The 21,104-nt window shown below is 17.5% G+C and overlaps 7 protein-coding genes across 7 annotated transcripts; 4 read left to right on the top strand and 3 right to left on the bottom strand.

Annotated features, from left to right (window-relative positions):
• Positions 1-901: 901 nt before the first annotated feature.
• On the top strand, positions 902-4,846 carry PGAL8A_00124400 (DNA gyrase subunit A, putative; the record flags this gene model as incomplete). The annotated part of the gene is made up of 1 exon (XM_028674760.1): positions 902-4,846. One exon carries the CDS (start codon positions 902-904, stop codon positions 4,844-4,846), a length of 3,945 nt encoding a protein of 1,314 aa, XP_028526359.1.
• A 598-nt stretch (positions 4,847-5,444) lies between these two features.
• On the bottom strand, positions 5,445-6,725 carry PGAL8A_00124300 (conserved Plasmodium protein, unknown function; the record flags this gene model as incomplete). Its single annotated transcript, XM_028674759.1, has 1 exon — positions 5,445-6,725. One exon carries the CDS (start codon positions 6,723-6,725, stop codon positions 5,445-5,447), a length of 1,281 nt encoding a protein of 426 aa, XP_028526358.1.
• A 2,575-nt stretch (positions 6,726-9,300) lies between these two features.
• On the top strand, positions 9,301-11,156 carry PGAL8A_00124200 (CAMP-dependent protein kinase regulatory subunit, putative; the record flags this gene model as incomplete). Its single annotated transcript, XM_028674758.1, has 3 exons — positions 9,301-9,320; positions 9,685-9,986; positions 10,159-11,156. 3 exons carry the CDS (start codon positions 9,301-9,303, stop codon positions 11,154-11,156), a joined length of 1,320 nt encoding a protein of 439 aa, XP_028526357.1.
• A 1,453-nt stretch (positions 11,157-12,609) lies between these two features.
• On the top strand, positions 12,610-13,605 carry PGAL8A_00124100 (conserved Plasmodium protein, unknown function; the record flags this gene model as incomplete). The annotated part of the gene is made up of 4 exons (XM_028674757.1): positions 12,610-12,732; positions 12,915-12,957; positions 13,169-13,356; positions 13,564-13,605. 4 exons carry the CDS (start codon positions 12,610-12,612, stop codon positions 13,603-13,605), a joined length of 396 nt encoding a protein of 131 aa, XP_028526356.1.
• Positions 13,606-13,714: 109 nt separating this feature from the next.
• On the bottom strand, positions 13,715-15,436 carry PGAL8A_00124000 (conserved Plasmodium protein, unknown function; the record flags this gene model as incomplete). Its single annotated transcript, XM_028674755.1, has 2 exons — positions 13,715-13,784; positions 14,181-15,436. The coding sequence occupies 2 exons, from the start codon at positions 15,434-15,436 to the stop codon at positions 13,715-13,717; spliced, it is 1,326 nt and encodes a 441-aa protein (XP_028526355.1).
• Positions 15,437-16,287: 851 nt separating this feature from the next.
• Positions 16,288-17,706, top strand: PGAL8A_00123900 (conserved Plasmodium protein, unknown function; the record flags this gene model as incomplete). Its single annotated transcript, XM_028674754.1, has 7 exons — positions 16,288-16,413; positions 16,540-16,605; positions 16,695-16,779; positions 16,894-17,099; positions 17,242-17,355; positions 17,430-17,483; positions 17,569-17,706. 7 exons carry the CDS (start codon positions 16,288-16,290, stop codon positions 17,704-17,706), a joined length of 789 nt encoding a protein of 262 aa, XP_028526354.1.
• A 1,252-nt stretch (positions 17,707-18,958) lies between these two features.
• Positions 18,959-19,549, bottom strand: GAP45 (glideosome-associated protein 45, putative; the record flags this gene model as incomplete). Its single annotated transcript, XM_028674753.1, has 1 exon — positions 18,959-19,549. The coding sequence occupies one exon, from the start codon at positions 19,547-19,549 to the stop codon at positions 18,959-18,961; it is 591 nt and encodes a 196-aa protein (XP_028526353.1).
• Positions 19,550-21,104: the final 1,555 nt, after the last annotated feature.

The following is a 21,104-nucleotide window of genomic DNA, read 5'->3' as shown; positions in this document are numbered from 1 at the left end:
AATTTGCGAAATAAGAAAATATTTGTGTAGATATATATATATATTTATATATTTTTGATTAATATTGTGTCATTTTTTAGAAATGAGCTGAAGGAAAATTTTTATTATTAAAGTAAATATATATTAATACAAAATTTTTTTTTTTTTTTTTTTTTTTTCACTACTGTTATACTTAAATTTTCTTTTACATAAAATTTTTTTTTGTACATTAATTAATTTTCATATATTAAGAGTAATTTTTATTTTTATGATTTTAAAAAAAATTTAATGATAAAGTCTTTTTTTCTTTTTAAATTACTAAACAAATGGAAAAACATTGTACTACAATAACTTTTATATAAATACTAATAACAAATATTTTATGCAAAAATAAGAAGATAATAGTTGCTATAAGAACTAAACATCAATATGAAAATGATATTACTTTATTCTATTTTTATTTTTTTTTTATGCTATAAATAATTAAAAATAAAAAAAATATATATTTTACATCAATTTTATTTAAAATAATTTATATATATATATAAATTTAGATATATAATGTATATATTCATTATTTATAAATATATAAATATTATATTACGGACACTTTAACTTTTTTTCTATAAATTTAAAATATGTATCATTTTTTATTATTAATTTTATTAATAATAAAATGAAAATTCTTTAAAAAAGTTAGTAATATTTATAATATAGGATAAAAATATAGAGGCAATAAAGAAGAAATAATAATGATATTTTTTAAATAATTATTATAAATATATACACACATGTACACTTGTAAAAAGTTTAACTGTGTGTGAAATTTATTTAATATTAAGATAATATTGGTATTTTGAATTTTTTTTTTTAAACTATTTATTTAAATAATAAAAAATTTAGTTTAGATAACAGATATATTATGTCGTTTAAATATACTTTTTTTTTGGTGTTTGAGTTATTATTTTTATTGAAAATTAATATAAATTTTTTTTTTTTGAAAAGCGAAAAAATTAATTTCCGTATAAATTCATCAATAAATAACCATCCTTTTTTTATTAATAATGTATCAGGAAAAATAAAAAAGTCCTTAAATAAAAAATGGTGTAAATATTTGTATTTCAAAAAAAAAAGCAATAATGATTTGAATATAAATAAGATATTTCATGAAGTGAGAAAAAAATGTTTAAGGAAAACGAATAGCATTTTTTTTAATTCAGAAAATAATAATTTTAATGAAGAAGCAAACAAAGAAGAAAATGGAATATTAATTGAAGAAGTAGAAAATAGCAATTCAAACATAAATAGGAAGGATGATAATATAAAAGAAGAAAAAGAGGAAAAAACAAAATTGGATAATATGAATAATATAAAAAAAAGTATGAAATTGATTAAAGGAGAATATTATGATATAGAAATATGTGAAATATTGTCAAAAAGCTTTTTATCATATGCTAATTTTTTAATCCTTAATAGATGCTTGTGTGATTATCGTGATGGTTTAAAAACAGTTCAGAGAAGAATCATTTGGAGTATGTATGAAATAAATAAAGGAATACATAAAAGTGGTTATAAAAAATGTGCAAGAATTGTTGGTGAAGTTATAGGTAAATACCATCCACACGGAGATAAGAGTGTATATGATGCCTTAGTAAGGTTAGCTCAAAAACATCATAATAATAATTTATTAATAAAAGGTTATGGTAATTTTGGTTCAGTTGAATACAATGCGGCTGCAATGAGATATACTGAAGCAAAAATTTCGAGTTTTTGTCATGATGTATTGCTAGATGAAATAAATGATGAAAATATAGAATATATGAGAAATTTTGATGGAAATGAAAAAGAACCAAAAGTGTTATGTAGTAAAATCCCTCTCTTGTTAATCAATGGTTGCTCAGGTATTGCTGTTAGCATATTAAGTAATATTCCTTGTCATAATTTAATTGATGTTATTAATTGTTCTATTAATTTTTTAATGAATCATAATATAACTAATGATGAACTATTTAATATCATAAAGGGACCTGACTTTCCAACAGGTGGCATAATTATCAGCAAAAAAAATGTTCTTAAAAATATATATAACACTGGAAAGGGAAACTTATTAATAAGAAGTAATGTATTTTATGAATATACTAAAGATAACAAAGTATACACAAATCATATAAACGATTTATCTTCATTAGATGCGTCTGATTTTGATAAAGGAAGCAAGAAATTGATAATAAAGAATTTGCCTCCAAATGTAAAATCTAATGAGTTAATTGAAAATATTATTAATTTATTAAATGAAAAAAAAAATGAACATGATAATATATTATTGAAAATAAGAGATGAAAGCGAAAAAGAAGATATGAGAATTGTTTTAGAACTTAAAAAACATAGTCAAGTGGAACAAATTCATAATTTTCTATTATTTTTATTTAGATATACACAAATGGAAATAAATTACCATTGTAATTTTGTTTGCATAGGTTGTGAAAATAGTTACACACAATTTTCCTTAAAATCTTTTATTCAATTGTGGTGTGAAAACAGAATAAAATTTATAAAAAAAAATTATCAAATAAAAAATAATAATTTGCTAAAAGAATTAAACATAATAAATTTGTATCTTATTATACAAAAAAAAATAGTTGAAATAATTACATTTTTTCAGAAAAAACAAGATATTGAAGAAATAAAAATGTTTTTAAAAAAAAATTTTCAACTAAACGATGAACAAATTAGATATATATTATCAATGAAAATACAAAAATTAATAAATATAAAAAATGTCGATTTTTTGAGTCAAAAAAATAATATTATTAATCAAATACGATTAAACGAAGAATTAATTAATGATATTGAAAAAATTAAAAGAGTAATCATAGAAGAATTAATACATATAAAAAATAAGTATGGAATAAATAAAATAAATAAAAATTCATTTCCAACAAAAATTAAATATGTATATACATATTTAAGTAATAACAAGGAAAAAAATAAGGGAAACATTAATTTATTAGATAAAAATGATAATGAAGAGAAAATAAAAATGAAAATAAAAGAAAAAGAAAGTGAGAATAATGATGAAGATATATATATAAAAAATGAATTGTTTAAAGAAGAAATTAATCATAATTTTAACAATGAAAAAATGAAAGATGTAAAGAATAACAATATAAAGACACAAGAAAACATAAATGATAATAATATGGTCATAAATGATATGAACAAAGAAAATGATAAGTTAATGAGTGATGAAAAAAAAATATCAAGTAGTGTAAAGAAAAATGAAAATGAAATAAAAATAAATGATATGAATACAAATATAAGAAATGAAGAAGAAAATATTTGTGATAAATCAAATAAAAAAATTAGTATATTGGATAATTGCATTGATCCGAATAAAACAATAAAAAACAATATAATTTTAAAAAAGAATGAAAATTCAATAAAAGTTATATCAAATATGCAATATAGAAATACTTATATAGATTCACTAGATAGTAATATTAAAGACATTTGTAACAATGAAGAAGTAATAATTTTAATTACTTATGGTGGTTATGTAAAAAAAATAAAGATAAATGAAAAGTTGAAAAATCATTTAAATAATATTATTAAATTATCAAATATAAAGTATATTTTAAAGGAAAATGAAGAGAATCTAAGTGAAAGAAAAAGATTTAAACATAAAGACAAGGAATGCGAAAATAAATTAAGTGAAAATAATGCAAATATAATTGATGATAAAAAAAATAATAGTTATAAAATAAAAAAAAGTATTATTGTTAGGAATAATGATAAAATATTATTAACAGATAGCTTAAATAAAGCATTTATTTTAAATGTAGGTGACTTAAATTTATCTTCTTATGATTCTAAGGGTACTGCAATTAATCAAATTGCTAATTGCTCTAAAAATATAACAGGATTAATAAAATATGATGAAAATAAAAAATACTTAATTGTATGTAGTGAAAATGGGAAAATGAAAATAATAAATAATGATGTTTTTTTAAAAAAAAAAAAAAAAGGAATAAAACTTTTTAAAAATAAACAAAGTATACATTTTAGCTATTGTAATTTTAATGACAACTGTATAGTAGGAACAAAAAAGGGATATATTATACAATTTCCTTTGAACAATTTTAAAATATCTAAAAAAAATTCTTTAGGTAATAAATGTATAAATCTAAGTAAAGATGATAAAGTTGTTGATTTGTTATCTTATGAAAAAAATGAAAAAAATTTAAAAAATTGCAAAATTATATTTCTATCAAAGAATGGATTTGGTAAAATGATTAATTTAAGTGAATTAAAAGTACAAAAAAAAAAAGGGAAAGGTTATAAAATAATGAAATTAAATAAAATAAGAAACCAAAGAAAAGTAGGTAACTTAATTTCAGATAATTATAAGGAAACACAAGATGAAATTATATTAAAGAGTGATGAAGAGACTCTAAAAGAATCAACTCATTTCAACAAAATAGATGAATTGCATAAGAAAGAAAGTGAAAGTGGAAATGAAAGTGAAAATGAAAATGAAAATGAAAGTGAAAATGAAAATGAAAGTGAAAATGAAAATGAAAGTGAAAAAGATTCAAGCAAAATATATGATGGTGAAAATGCCAATAAAGAACACATAATGAAAAACAAAGAAAAAATTAATGATATAGAAAATGATGAATTTTTAGGTTTTAAATTATATGATACTTCAAAAAAAAAAGAAAATGACTTACTAATTATGATTACAGACCATGCTGTTCTTATTAGAAAAAATATGTCTTTATTAAAAAAAAAAAGTAGGAAGCATTCATCTCATATTTATGCTAAATTAAGTAAAATAAATAAACTAGTGTATTTTGATATTTACTAGTTAGCTAAAATGTGTATATACTCATGATATATACTCTTATTTTATACATTTTCTATTTATTTTTTTTAAATGTCTTATAATATTAATGTAATTTTTATTTAAACAGTTATTTTTCTTAATCTTTTTTTTTTTTTTTTTTTTTGTTTTTCATTTCCTATTTTTATTAATGTTTATTCAATTTTAAAAAGTTCAATTTTTTTTAAAACTTAATTTAAATTCTAAGGCTTTTATTTTTGTTAAAAACATTTAGGTTTTTATTATTGAATTTTAATAATCTTAATAATTTTATTAAAATAATTTTAAGTATTCCACATACTTCAAATAATTTATAATTTTTAAAATTAAAAAAAATAATAATAATAAAAGGCATAATAAATAAATAAAAAGCAATTTAATATAGATTTAAAGCTTAATAAAAAAAAAAAAAAAAAAAAAAAAAAGAAAAAGAATTTTTTTTTTTAATTTATGGAGTTTAACTAAAAAAAATGTTCTTTTGATATAAATATATTAGAGAATTATACGATAACATATACAATTAAAAATGAATGCCAATGTAACTTAATATATTTTTTGACAATATCTTTTTTAATATAATAATTTATTTGATGTCTCTTGTTAAATATTTTAAAAAACCTAGCCTTTTAGAGCTTTTTTTGTTATCTTTCTTAGATGAATTATAACCTTCAGAAAATTCTTTGCTTCTTGATACTGGATGATTTATTGTATTATCTTCATTTAAATTAGAGTAATTATTTTCATATTGATAAGGATATCTAGAATAATTGTTATTCTGAAAAATTTTGTTATGAGAAGGTATTCTCATATATGGTATATCGACATGATTTGAATTGTTATAGTTTAAAGGTGGTGGAAAAATTGGATAATATTGATAATATGGAAAAGAAGGAAAGTTAGTATTATTAGAGTTAAGTGAGTGATAATCTCCATTCAATCTATTTCCTCCTATTGATAAAGCATAATTACTACCAATAAAAATAAGAAGAAAAATAAAAGCAATAACACAAATACTTTTCCATTCAAATTGAACAATAAAAGCATTAATAATTTGACCAAGCATCTGTGCTGATAAAAAAGAAATATCTTGATATAAGTTATGATCTGTTTTCATACATTTTAGCCATTCTTCACATTTTTCATTTAAAAGAGGTAAATTAACTGTTCCACATTTATGAGCAATGTACTGTTTTTTACAAGATATAGATTCTTCTTTTACATTTTGTACTTGAATTGCTACCTTTTTATTTATATCTTCTCTAACAGATATAAATATAAAATATATTAAAACAACTATTAAAGATGTTATTATAATATTAAATATAACTCTTATCCATTTTTGTATAATATCTGGTGAATAAACAAAAAAGTTCCGAATAATTTCACTTTTCTTCTCTCTTTTCCTAATTGGATATTCTCTAAATTTATGATCATATAAAAGCATTCGATTATTTTCATGAATATATGAACTATTTTCAAAATCTTTTATATCAGATAATTCAGATGCATTGATATGTTGATCCCCATAATTCATTAAAAACCTTTTTTTCATATTTATTTTTTTATTATTTTTAATATTACCAAGCATAATATGGCTACTAGTATATGGATCTTTTTTTTTCGTTCCTTTTTTTCTCTTTATTAAATTAAAATTTATATTATCTTTTTTTAATATTGATTCATCTTTTTTATCATTACATTTCACTGATCCATTATTTGATACATTACTTATAAGAAAATTTTGAATACTATTCAAATCATTTGAATTATTTTCAAGATTAATTGTGTCATTTTCTTCACTGTATGAATAATGCTTTGATTCTTCAATAGGTATTATTGGCATTTTATTTTCATTTATATTCATTTTTTTAATTTTTTTTCTTTTTTCTTTTTTTCGCATATAAATTTTTCATATTTTATTTGTATACCCAGATTAGAACTTAAAAGCATATTTATATATGTATATATTTTTTTTTTTTTAATATATTATTTTATATTTATTATATATATTTCTTTTCACTTTTTTTTTTTTTCTGTATTCGTTCACTTGTTTTATTTATATATATTTATTCTTCATATATATCAACAGAGTATAATTATTAATCATAAAAATTATAATTACTATGTAATTAATATATAAATTTATGTATGTTTATGCTTTTTTTTTTAATTTATATAAAAATAATTTTTTTTTAAAAAAAAAATATTTCATTCATGATCTTCAGTATTTAATTATTTTTGAAAACTTTTTTTTTCTCATGTTTATACTCTTATTTAATTTCATTTTATCTTTTTAGTTACATTTCTTTTTTAATGTATTTTTATTTTAATTTTTTTATTTTTTCGTAAAATTTTTTTTTTATGTTTTTATATATTTTATATTACTATATCTTTCCTATTTCATATTGTGATATCTATATTGCTTACGGATGTTAAAAAAAAATATAACAGTTTCCATCTTTTTAAAAATAATTTAAAAAACTTATATAAAATTATTTTCTTTCTTTTAATAAAAAGAAAAAAAAAAAAAAAAAGAAAAAAAGCGGTAATTAAAATATAAATTAAAAAAAAAAAATTAAGAAATTATTTCTATTGAAACATATGTTTTTAAATTAAAAAAGAATATACATATATTTGCTTTTCAGAATTTATATATATATATACATATATGTATTTATAAATTTTATAATATTTATTATATTAATTATATATAGAATAGTTCTGCTTTAATTATTAAATACGAAATATTAACATAAAATATATTAAGTCTTCTATATTATTTCTTTTAGAAAAAAAATGTTTTATGAAAGGTTTATATATAAAATAGTTTTCATATGGATTCAAAGTTTGAATTATTGTTAATATAAAATTAGTAATAAAAAAAACTTGATTATTTTATATCCTTTTCTTTCTGTCAATACCTATAATACATAGATAATTTAATTTTCATTACTTATATTTTCGTATAAAGAAATAATATATTTCCTTATTATATTACTACGTTAGCTTTTAATAAAAATGTTAGAAAAAGACAAAAACATTATTAGGGAAATATTGTTATATATATATATATTTTTTTTTAAAAATGACGCTACTAATTTTTCTTGTGAACTTTTTATCATTATCTAAATATTTTCATATCTTATCTTAAAAAATATTATTTTTTAATGTAGAACTAAAAAAATAAGAAGTTAATAATATAATAGTTTCTTATAATTTATTTTTTAAAAATAAACAACAACTTAATGATAACTCTTAGATATTTTTTTTAATTTCTACAAATTTGTTTACATATTTTTATTATTTGGAAAAAATATGTATTAACGATTATCTTATTTCTTTTAATTAAATTTTAGTAAAAGAAAAATAAATAACATATTATCGTTTTCGATTAAAGTAAAATTTAAATCAACTATTTTTATATCAATTTATATTGCTTTATTTCTTTTTTATTTTACCCCCTTTTTTATGATGAACTAAAAAATATAATCTTTTAAATAAAAATTAAAATTGAGTTGTAATTATAATTAAATATAAATATATTTCAATAAAAAAAATACAGTAAATTTTCAATTAAACTTATAAAAAAATAAAACACACCAGCACATTACACAAATTATGTTAGGTGTAAATTGTGTTACTTAAATTTAAAAAAAAGAAAAAATAAATGGATAAATTTAGTTATTAAATGAAAATTTTAGTTATTTTTTATTTTATTTTTTTTTTTTTTTACACTATAAAAAAAAATTTGTTGCATGTATTTTTTTAATTGTTTAAATTAACATCAATAAAAATAAAATAGAATAAATCAACTTTAGAAAATAAAATTAAAAACTTATGAATAACATATATATTATAGAAAAAATTTAAAAAAAAAAGAAACAAAAAAAAAAAAAAGACGTTTGGAAGTGATAATCATTCTACGATACAAAAGATTAGAAATAATTACTTAAAAAAAAAAATATATAATTTTTTTTGTTTTAATCATTTTTGTCATATAAAGTTAATTTCATAAATATAATTTTATTAAATTCAAGACATTATTTTAAGAATTCATAGAATATATATATGTGCACATAATAAAACAAAAAATATTATTTTAATTTTTTTTTTTTTTTTTTTTTTTTTTTTTGTTAACGTGTGTGTGCCTAGTTCTTTAAGATTATAAATATGTTCATATGTATATTATAAACTTAAGAAATTTCAAAAATATAAAAAATTAAAAATTTAAGGAAAATATCAAAGAAAAAAAAAAAAAAAAATACATACATGCATACACAGATATATAAATGTATACATTTTTGTTGAATTTCTAAATTTTATATATGTAAGGTTATTTATTCATATATATTTATATAAATAATATAATAGTAAATTTATGTTTTCTTCTTTACTTTTTTTAAACTTTTGACTGAATAGAATTCTTAAGAAATATAAATATGGGCAATGTGTGCACATGGTAAGACTCTAAAAAAAAAAAAAAAAAAGAAATTAAAAGAAAAATAAGAAAAGTAATTTTATAATAAAAAAGAATAAAATAAATTATCAAAAGTAACTGATATTAAAGTATCATAATATTTAAAATTATTATTAATATTAAAAATAATATAAAAAGAAAAGTACAAGCAAATATATAAAGAAAAATAAAATGAAAAGAATTATATTTTTCATATCAAGGATTTAAAATAACATATATAGATATATTTTAAAATAATTTTAGAAAAAATATATTTTAATTTGATATATATATATATATGTGTAAATATATAATTTTATAAAATTTATGGAAATTTTTATTCATTTTTATGTATCTATTTATAAAGGAGACAAGGGAAAGGTAAATCGGCGGATGAAAACTTATCAATTAAAAAAGAAAATGGAATACAAAATGATTTAGAAAAAAATGATAAAAATGTAAAAAATGAAAATAAACCTATGATTTCAGAAAATAAAAGAAATATTAATGAGGAGAAAGATATTACATTAAAAGAATCTTCCATAGATAAAAGAGAAAACGAGAATGATCCAAAAGAATCTGAAAGAATTGATGAAAACGTAGAAAACAAAGAATGCTCTAAACTAAATAAGCAAGTTGTTATTACTTTAAATAAAAATCAAATAATTAGTAAGAATATTAATAGTATATAATTAATTTTTTTTTTTTTTTTTTCTCTTCTTTATTTTATTACAATAATAAATAAATTTAAAATAGAAAATTTTCTCCTTTTTATTATTTAGTATTTTTTTTCTTCAATGAAAAATTTCTAATTTTTTATTGAATTCCTTTTTTTTCTTAGATGAAGAATATTCAAGTGATGGAGATGAAACAGAATACCACAGCGAGATGGACAAAAATGAAATAGAGAAAAAAGAATCTGATATTGCAAATATAGAAGGAAGGAAAAATAAAAGGTTGTCTGTTAGTGCTGAAGCTTATGGTGAATGGAATAAAAAAAAAGAAAATTTTGTAGCAAAAATATATGAAAAAGATGAGGAAGAAAAATTAAAAATACGTGAAGCATTAAATGAGTCGTTTTTATTTAATCATTTAAATGAAAAAGAATTTGAAACCATTGTAGATGCATTTTTTGACAAAAATGTAAATGAGGGAATGAATATAATAAATGAAGGGGATGATGGAGATTTATTATATGTAATAGATGAAGGAGAAGTAGAAATATACAAAAACAAAGGGGATAAAAAAGAAATATTAACAGTATTAAAATCAAAAGACGTATTTGGTGAATTAGCATTATTATACAATTCAAAAAGAGCAGCAACAGCTACAGCTTTGACTAATTGCCATTTATGGGCACTTGATAGAGAATCATTTACTTATATAATAAAAGATAATGTAGCAAAAAAAAGACAAATGTATGAGGATATTTTAAAACAAGTTACTATATTACAAGATATGGATCCATATGAAAGATCAAAAGTAGCTGACTGTTTAAAATCAAAAAATTATACTGATGAAGAAATTATAATTAAAGAAGGAGAAGAGGGAGATACTTTTTATATGTTAATTGATGGAAACGCTATAGCTCTAAAAAATGATAAGATAATTAAAACATATAAAAAAGGAGATTATTTTGGTGAATTAGCTCTTTTAAAAAATCAACCAAGAGCTGCTACTGTAAAATGTCAGAAATTTTGTCAAGTTGTTTATTTAGATAGAAAAAGTTTTAAAAGATTATTGGGTCCCATTGAAGAAATATTGTATAGAAATGTAGAAAATTACAAAGATGTATTAAAACAACTAGGATTAGACACAACTTGTATTGAAGGAAATTAATACATTCAAAGTATGAAGATCAGAAACAAAGAGATGATATAATGAAAAATATTAGAGAAAGGTGTAGAAATGCAAAAAAAATTTCAGAGTTTTAAAAAGATAAATATTTACAAATTATGTAATAAAAAAAAAAAAAAAAAGAGATTGTAATGGTAATTTATTCTTAAGTGTATTAATCAATTTCAAAATGTGATAAATATTTTACAAATTCAATTATGCTTCATTAAAAAAAATATATAATTATTATTAAAAAATTTGTCAAATTATAAAACGTTTTTAATTATTCTTGTTTTTTTCAAATAATGTTAAATAGTTACAGTTTCTAGGTATATGTTTATAAATATACATTTATATATATATATTTTTTTATTTTTATTTTTATATATATTTTTATTTTTATTTTTATTTTGTTGAAATAATACAAATAAAGATACATAAAAAATAAAATAATTATTCTCAAAATATTAAATTATTATCATAAAAATATCGTAAAAAAAAAAAATTTATTAATTCTTTATCTTTTTTTTTTTTTTTTTTCTGTTAAAACTTTTATTTAAAAATGTTGTAACTTTTTAAACATTTAACTTCCTTATAAAAGCAGAACTAAATTAATATAATCAAAAATGAAAGGAAAATATAAGAAAAATTTTAAAATGTGTAAAATAAATTATAGTTATTACTTTATAGAGTTTTAATATATATTATGTGTAATAATAATTTTTCTTTTTAATACATCTTTTAAATTATCTATGTAAAATAAAAAAAAGTCATTTATTAGAATATTATAAAATACAAAAAAAAAAAAAAATTTTAATGAAAATAATTATGTAAATATTTCATTTATGAATCATTATAATTTTAACTTTACAGAAAAAATGCAAGGTATTAACATGCATAGTGCACATTTGAATGAAAAAGAAAGGTAAAAATGAAATTGTGAGATAGAAATGATTTAAGAAAGCATAAATAATGTAGAAAAAATATAATTATTAATTTATCTTTTATCCAATTATTTTTTAATGTAAACTTAAATTTTTTTTTTTTTGTGTAAATATTCATATCTTTTTATGTAACCCTATTCTTCAAAATAAAGTTTAACATATATTTGTGCAAATACATTTTTTTTTTTTTTTTTTTTATTTGTAATTATTTCTTATTTTTTGATGAAAAAGGAAAAAAAAAATGTCATTAAATCAAAACATTTATCTTTTATATAAAACAGCAAATAAGCATATATAAATTTTTTAAATTAAAATTAATAAATGGGTGAAGAATTCATTTATATGTTATTTAGTAAAATTTTGTTTTTAAAATGTAAAATTATTTCTTAAATCCACATAGAGTTTTTGTAAATTATTACTTTATTTTTTGATTTGATTCAAAATTATATTCTTTAATGAAAAAAATTATTTAAAATTATAAAAAGTTATAAAAAGAAAAAAAAAAGAATAAAATGATAAATTTAGCAACAGTAATATTATTTTCCACATATGGACGAAATTTAGGAAATTTTTTTTTTAACACTTGTTTATTTTTTGCAAATTACCTAAACTTTGTTTGTTTTATTTTAAAAAAAGTGAGTTATAAGAAATATAATATGAAAGAAAGAACCTTTAAAGATATAATTATAAAAAATGTTAATTTTTATATTACTTTTTATGTATTAATATATATATATATATATATAGAAAGAGAGTAATGATTAATATTTTTTTTTGTTATTATCCCATTTAACTCATTTTTTATTATTATACGCAGATATCTCATATATTCAAAATTAATACATATAAAGATTTAAATGGTAAAAATGATATATTAGAAAAAAAAATATATTCTATTTTTATCTTCTGTAATAAAATATATAATAGATTTTATGTATAAAAGACAAAAGCAAATGTATTGTAATTTAATATATATTGTTATTATACACAAAAAAAGGAGTATTTAAAAAAATTAGTCATTTTATATATATATATATATAAGTTTATAATATTATTTTTAATTTTATTTAGGTTTACATAATATAAAACAAGCCAATTTAAATGGATTAATAAAAGAAAATAAGAGTATGCATCTATTAAATATATCTTGTATAAATGATTTAGATGTCTTGAATAGTTCTATCCTTGAGACTGAAACAGAAATAAATGAACATTTATCAACAGAAGTAGAAGATTTTGATGAAGATGAATATAATTTTGTAAGTAGTAAAAAAATATGTAATAAAATTATAATATAGTAGAAAATCAAAATATAAATATATAAAAAAGTATACAATAAATTATATAAATTACTAGAAATAGATATTAATTATTTTTTTTTTTTAAAATTCATATATATGAAAAATTTGAATATTTCTATTATTATTTATAAATTTTTTCTTGTTACCTCTTTTTCATGATATCAGGAATTCATTGACTTAGTTCAGCAAAATAGTTTTGAAGAATAATTTCTGATATTTTTTTAAGAATTTTTTTTTTGATAATTTTTATATATATATATATTTTTAAAACAATCTTTTATTTTAAGTTTTTAATGAAAAAATTTTTTTTTGTTTATTAATCTATTTCAATTGATCTTAGAATTTTTTGTATATTTTCTACTTTTTTTCTATGCCATATGTAATATCTAAAAAAAAAAAAAAAAAAAAAAAAAAATATATTTATATATGGAAAATAGAAACACATTAATATATATATATGTATATATTTCTTCAACGAATTAAAAGAAAATATAAAAAAATAAATTGTAATAATTTAAAATACATAAATACATGTATTTAAATCTAACTATATAAAATTATATATGAATATTTCTTAGCTATATTTATATAGAATTTAAAAAAAAAGAATATAAAATATTAGATAATAAGTACATCATTACTTTATTTTTACGTATATTAATAATAATTATATTATTTTATATATATATATATACAGCTTAAAGTAGCAAAATGATAATTAAAAATTTAACAAAGATAAATATATTTATAATAAATATAACTTTTATAATTATTAATTTTACTTTTTTATATCGTTTTTGTTTTTTTCTTGTAATATGGATAATATAATTTTAATTAACATAACATTATTATTTAAATAATGTTGAAAATGAACTTTTCTATTTTCAGAATAAAGAATTAAATTTTGTTTTAATATATCCATATATCTTATCATTTCATTAGTTTGACCTTTTATGTGTTTATTGTTATTTTTTAATGGTAAAATAAAATTATTTATATTCTCTTTAATATTATCTAATAAAGTTTTATTTATAGAATTATCACCAAAAGTATAAATAGTATTTAAACAAGCTTTATATAATAAAAATATATGAAAAGAATTTATTTCTTTTAGCAAAGTTAGTTTACTTTTATGATTAATAATATTTTTTATTATATCATAATATTTATTTAATTGATTAACAAAATTATCATTAATGGGATTATTTTTATTTTTCAAATACAAATTAAATAAATAGTGACTAAAAGCATAAAAAAGTAATATAAAATTATAATTTTCAAGATGAAGACATTTTAAATTATTTATTGTTTCATCCTTCTCTTTTGTATTATATAATGTTTTTTTGTTAGAATTAATACATTCTTCTGGGATATTTTTTTTTACAATTTCATTAATTTTTAAACTTTCATTTATATCTGTATTTTTATTTTCTTTACATTCTATATTTATGTTTTTATTATCAATATTATATGTATAGAACTCTTTCGTTAAATAGATTAAAATTTGTTCTTCTATATTTGATAAATGATCACATTTCACATTTGAGTTAAAATTTACATTATATAGAAAATTAATTAAAGAAGATTGTGATATTGTATTTAAATTATTATGAAGCTTTAAGCATAACAAATTATAAAAATGATCATCTTTAATATTTGATTTTATATATGATATAAGAATTTTTAATATATAATTTGCTTTAAGATCACTTAATTTTGATATAATTAATGACTTAAACTGAATTAGTATATTCCTACCAAAATGCATATGACTTAATATATTTATTATACTTAATATTTCTTTTATATTAAAATTACTCATATTTTTTAAAATATCGTTACTTAAACAATTCCATTTCATTTTACTAAAACTTTTAGATTTATAAGCTTCATTAACACATTTTACAATTAACTGAGTTGATGTATTTATATCATTACTGATTTTCCTTTTAAAAAGGAACAAATTTTTAAAAATTTTTTCACTATCATATTTCGGAATATTAAAAATTTTTATATTTCTTCTAATTACGAGAAGCATTTAATAAAAAAAATATGGAAGAATAGTAAAATAAAAAAAATAAAATAAAATAAAATAAAATGAGATATTAGGAGTTCATAATTTTTTTATAAAAAAGTTAATTTGCAATACAAAAAATTAAAAATAAAAAATTTACACTTATTCATACAGGATATATCAAATTAAAATATGAAATCTACAAAAAAAAAAAAAAATAAATTTTAACTATATATCTACAAAAACGAAGAAATAATTAAAAATATAGTGTATGTCATGAGTTATTCATCTCGTAAAAAAAATTATTGTAAATATTACTTTTTGTAATTTCTATCATTATTTTAAATACATACTTATTTTACTATTCACGATTTTCTGTTTTGAATAATAAAAAAAAAAAGGAATTTGTATATATATATATTTTTATTTATATATTAGCCTTGTTCATCTTTTTAAAAAGTTAACAAAATTTTTGATTATTAAATACTCGAAACTATCTATTACACAAACTTCACAAATGTTATTAAATTTTCTCTTTGAACGGTTATAAAGTTATATAAAATCCTTAAAAAGAAAATAATGAAATTTTATAATTTTTCATATATTCATCTTATGTTGTAAATAAAAAAATTCGAGGAAAGATTTATGTATTTACATTAATGCTTAAAAAATAAAACACATGTACTTTTGTTTAATTATCTACAAATATATATTAATAATTTTTGTTGAATTCCTAAAATATTAAAAAAAAAAATAAAACAAAAACATTATAAAATAACTTTTTTATTTGAAGAAATTTTTTTTTTTATATTCAAAGGATAATATTTTGAACTTTTAAGTTATTTACGTATTTATATATTTATGTATTTTTTAAAATGGACAGAGGGTTAGAAAAGTTATTAAATCAAATAAATGATTTAGAGTCAAAAAATCGCTTAATTAATATTCACATTGAAGAATTAAAAACCACTGAAAGCGAATTGCAAAAAAAAGAAAAGGAAGTAACTATATAAAATTATTTATTTTGTAAAAATATAAATTTATTATATTCAAATAAATATTTTAATTTTTTTATCCTATTTCTTTACTATAAATGAGGTACTATTATTTATAACCTTTATATTTAGTTAATATCAGAAATAGAATATATCTGTAAGCAATTAAAATGTATGGAAAAAGAAGAAATAGAATTGGTGAAATAATATTAAAAAAAAAATTTTTTTAAAACTCTCAACATTATTAATAAAATAATTTATTATTTTATTTTTTTTTTTATGTTTAGAATAATGATATATCCCGAGTTAACTTAATATGTAAAAATGTTGAGGCAACATTACATAATGAATTTGTAAAAGTTGAAATATCAGGTTAATAATTTTTATTCTTTGATAACGAAAAAAAAAAATATGAATATGTAATTTTTAAAATGTAGTATTTTCATTTTGAGTTAATTAAAAATAAATACATGTTTATGTATCTAGCTCAGAAGATAAATCAAGTAGAAGAATATTATGAAGAAAATGATAAAAAAATTAATGAGGAACTAATGAAAAGTGATGCTAAAATAAAAAAATGTTTGCTTAATTTAAATGATACCAATGATGACTTTAACAAACTTAAAGAAATAAAAAATGACCATTTTCTCTTAAATCATATTTCATTAGAAGAGTTATATGAAATTTATGAGGTAAAATACAAGTCACAAAATTTTTAAATTTGTATAAATATGAAGTATTAATTAAATAGCAATTACAAATCTTTATATTTTACTATTTATATAATCCTCATTCACACATATTAGTAAAATTACTAACAAATATTTTATATAGGAAACTAAAGAAAAATATCAAAATAGTTCTTTTAAAAATCAGTGTGATCAAATTGTTATCGTTGACTATAAAACATATACTTACTTTTGTAACCCTACGCACTTATTACATATGGTTAAAAAAAAAAATAAGTAGATCATGAAAATGAATTATAAAAATTATTAAAATTTATTTTCGTTCATTTATAGATAAATATTCTTATTGAAAAAATAAAACAGAGTAACAATGATCCACATTTTAATGTAAACATATAGAATATAATAGAAAAAGATTTACGTATATATATATATATATATATATACATATATATATGTGCATATTTTTCAGCTTACTAGTATGGGTAATTATTGTGGATTGAAAGAACAGAAAACAAGTGAACAAATAGAAAATTTTGGTTTATCTGAATTAAATAAAATAATGATAAGCCATTATAAATCAAAAAAAATTAATGTAAATAGTGTATAATTTCCCAACATAAAAAGGATGTTGGAAATTAGTGAGTACATTATCTATTCTTAATAAAGCGATAGTTTTTTTGTTTGGTTTTTTTGTTTTTTTTATGTCTTTTTTTTTTTTTTTTTTTTTTTTTTTTTTTTTTTTTTTTTTTTTTTTTTTTTTTTTTTGTCTTTATTTGTTGTTTGTTTTTTTCTTATCCTTATTTGTTCACCATAGATTTTATATAAATATATAATTAATTAGTACACATTTATATATTTAATACTTCATATATTAAAACATATTATGCGTATTAATGTACTATAATATTTAAAATTGTAAAAATTTTTTTTTTTTCATTTGGTTGTGTATAATAATATATGTTTTATCGAAATTTTTTGCTTCTTTATTTACTTTATAAATAATTATTAACCATTAAAATAAAGTTTGTATATGGAAAATAAAAGTATTTTTTTTTTTTTATTTACTTTTAAAGCACCAAATGTTTATAATGTATGCATTGCATATGTATGGTTATAAGTCAACATATACAACATATAAAAAAAAATGTAGCGTAAAATTGAAGCACAAAATTTTTTCAACAAAAAAAAAAAAAAATCAAATTAATAAAAAAAAAAATAAACAAATGGATATTGAAGCTTACAATTATTATTCACTGATAAAGCGGTTGTAAAAAATTAAGAAAATTAAATAATTATTTAATGTATTTGATATGAAATAAAATAAAATAATAATTCTAAAAATTAAAACTATTTTCATTCGCATAATTAAATTATCTAAAAAAAAAAAAAAAAAAGTAAAAAAAAAAAATAAAAAAAAAATAAAATGAAAGAATGATAATAATAATGATTAAACTATTTTTATTTCTATTTTATTTTAGTATTTATCTTTTATTAATTTTAATTAGATTATATAATTTTTATTAAGTAAAAATATGATCAAAACTTAATTTTAATTTCATTGAATACATTTTTTTGCACCTGTATAAATCTTTATTAAATATTAATATGTAAATTTGTTATATCAACAACGGAACAATGTAAAAATAATGTATTACAAAACTGTAAATATTATTTTACATTGAATTAATAAATATGCATATAATAAAAACAATTAAAGATATATGATTACGCAAAATGTCAGAAAAGTATTTATAACCTTATTAGAAATATTAAAAAAAAAGTAAACCTGTATAAATATATTTCATAAATTCATATGCTTCTTATAAAAATGTGTACATTTTTCTTTTATGAATTACATCTTAGTTCAACAAAGGTGTGTCAGATAAATCAATTTTTCTGCATATTTTACAGGTATTTTCGTCATGACGATCCCCAAGGTCACATCCACATCGTCTTGAAAAGACTTTTGCAGTTTCATCAACCTTATTCATATCACACGGAGTAACTGATCTATATGTGTTATAAATACTTTCTTCATGTGCAGGCTCACTAAGTTTTGTAACTTGTTGAACAGCACCTGTAGCTTCTGTGGATAATGTTAATTGAGTACCTGTTTCCATTTTTTCACTACCATTATCATATTTTTGTTGTGACTCAGAATATAATTCTGAATTTGATCTATCTAAATCATCGATTGGTTTTTCTTCAAATGATTTACTTTCCTCTTGTGTAGCCTCTTCTGGTTCATCATCCTTATCGTCTTCATCATCTTGATCCTCCTCATTTTCAGGAGGTTCCTCAGGTGGTTCCTCATTCTGTTCTTCAAGTTCTTCTGGCTGTTCTTCACGTTGTTTTTCAGCTTCTTTTTCTAATCTTTCACGCTCAGCTAACTCGTCTATATCTTTACGTTTGGGATCCCTTACCTTATTTTTTCTACAGTAATTTCCCATTATATAAAATTGATAGAAATAAAATATTATATTAACGTGTGTTAATATTATTTCTAATAAAAATTACAAAAAATAAAATAAATAAAATTTTATTTTTTTATTAAATTTTCATAAACTACATATATATGTTTATCTATATTTGTTTTTAATTTATATAAATTTTATTTACTTTGTATTTTTTATAAATTTTAATAATATATTTTTTTTTTTTTTTATAATTTATTCATTAATGTTATATATTTGTATATTTTATTAATTTATAAATTTATACTTATAGAAAAAAAAAAAAAAAAGAGCAAAATATTTAATAATTACACGGTATTAAACAATTAACAATTTTTTCTTTTTCTCTTTTTTTCTTTCTTTTTTTTTCTTTCTTATTTTTAAAATTTTTAAAGAATGTACATTTTATCACAAAAAAAAGTAAGAATATATAAATATAAAACACAATTGAATTAATACGTTTACTATAAAAAGAAAAAAATGAAATAAATAAAAAGTGAAGTAAAATAGTAAAAATGAGCGAGTGGAAATAAAAAAAAAAAAAAGCAATAATTATAAAAAAAAAAAATTAACAATTGTAACAATACTTATAAAAAGTGAAATAAAAAAAAAAAAAGCAAATCCTATAAAAAAGTAATATTAAATATGTTATGTACTTCAAATTTTTATGTGTTTTTGATGCACTTTCTTGCAGAAAAAAATTCATTGCAATACTTAAGGAAAAAAAAAAATTAAATTAAGCGATGTCATTAAATTCAATGAAGTTTTAATGCAACATTGAGAAAAATAAAAAAAAAATAGTAATATTTTATTATTAACTAGTAATAAATCATCGAAAAATGATCATAAAAAATACAATGTTTTAAAAAATTGTTAAGTTATTTTAATAACGAGCTGATATATCAGGAAAAAAAAATATATGCACACACAATAAAAAATTTATTATTTTAGATATTTCTTGTCTGATTTATTCATGCAAAATAATATACAACTATTCAATAAAAAAAGAAAAAATTTTAAATATAATAATATTGATATAAAACTATGAAAGACAAAATAAAAAGTTAAAAATTTTTATTATATAGTATAATATTTAACATTCATAAAAATATATATTTTATATTTTGAAAGTTATAATTATTCTCTAATTATTATTAAATAAAAAATATATATATATTTATTATTGAGAGTTTATTTTCATAAGTTTTTTTAAAAAGAAATATTTTCAAGTGTTTAGAAAATTTATTTTTATTAGTAAAATTATTATTTATCTTCTTGGAAATTTGTGCACACAAATTTCCATAAATTTAATTTTTTTTTTTTTTTTTTTTTTCTTCTGTTTTTATTTTTTTTAGCAATTTAATTTTTAATTTTTATGTATAACAATGTTTCATATTCATATGAATTATATGTAAAAGGGTTTAAAACTACAATACTTTTATATAATTAATAAATAATTTAAAGATATAACATATACACTATGTCTTATATTAAAACTTTCGATAATCCAAAATTATATTAGTATCATATATGAAAAAATAAAATAAAAAAG

The sequence above is a fragment of the Plasmodium gallinaceum genome, assembly GCF_900005855.1.
Source record: "Plasmodium gallinaceum strain 8A genome assembly, contig: PGAL8A_v1_64, whole genome shotgun sequence".
Taxonomy (NCBI): domain Eukaryota; phylum Apicomplexa; class Aconoidasida; order Haemosporida; family Plasmodiidae; genus Plasmodium; species Plasmodium gallinaceum.
The sequence above is the reverse complement of the archived record's forward strand: the minus strand, read 5'-3'. Positions and strand labels throughout refer to the sequence as shown.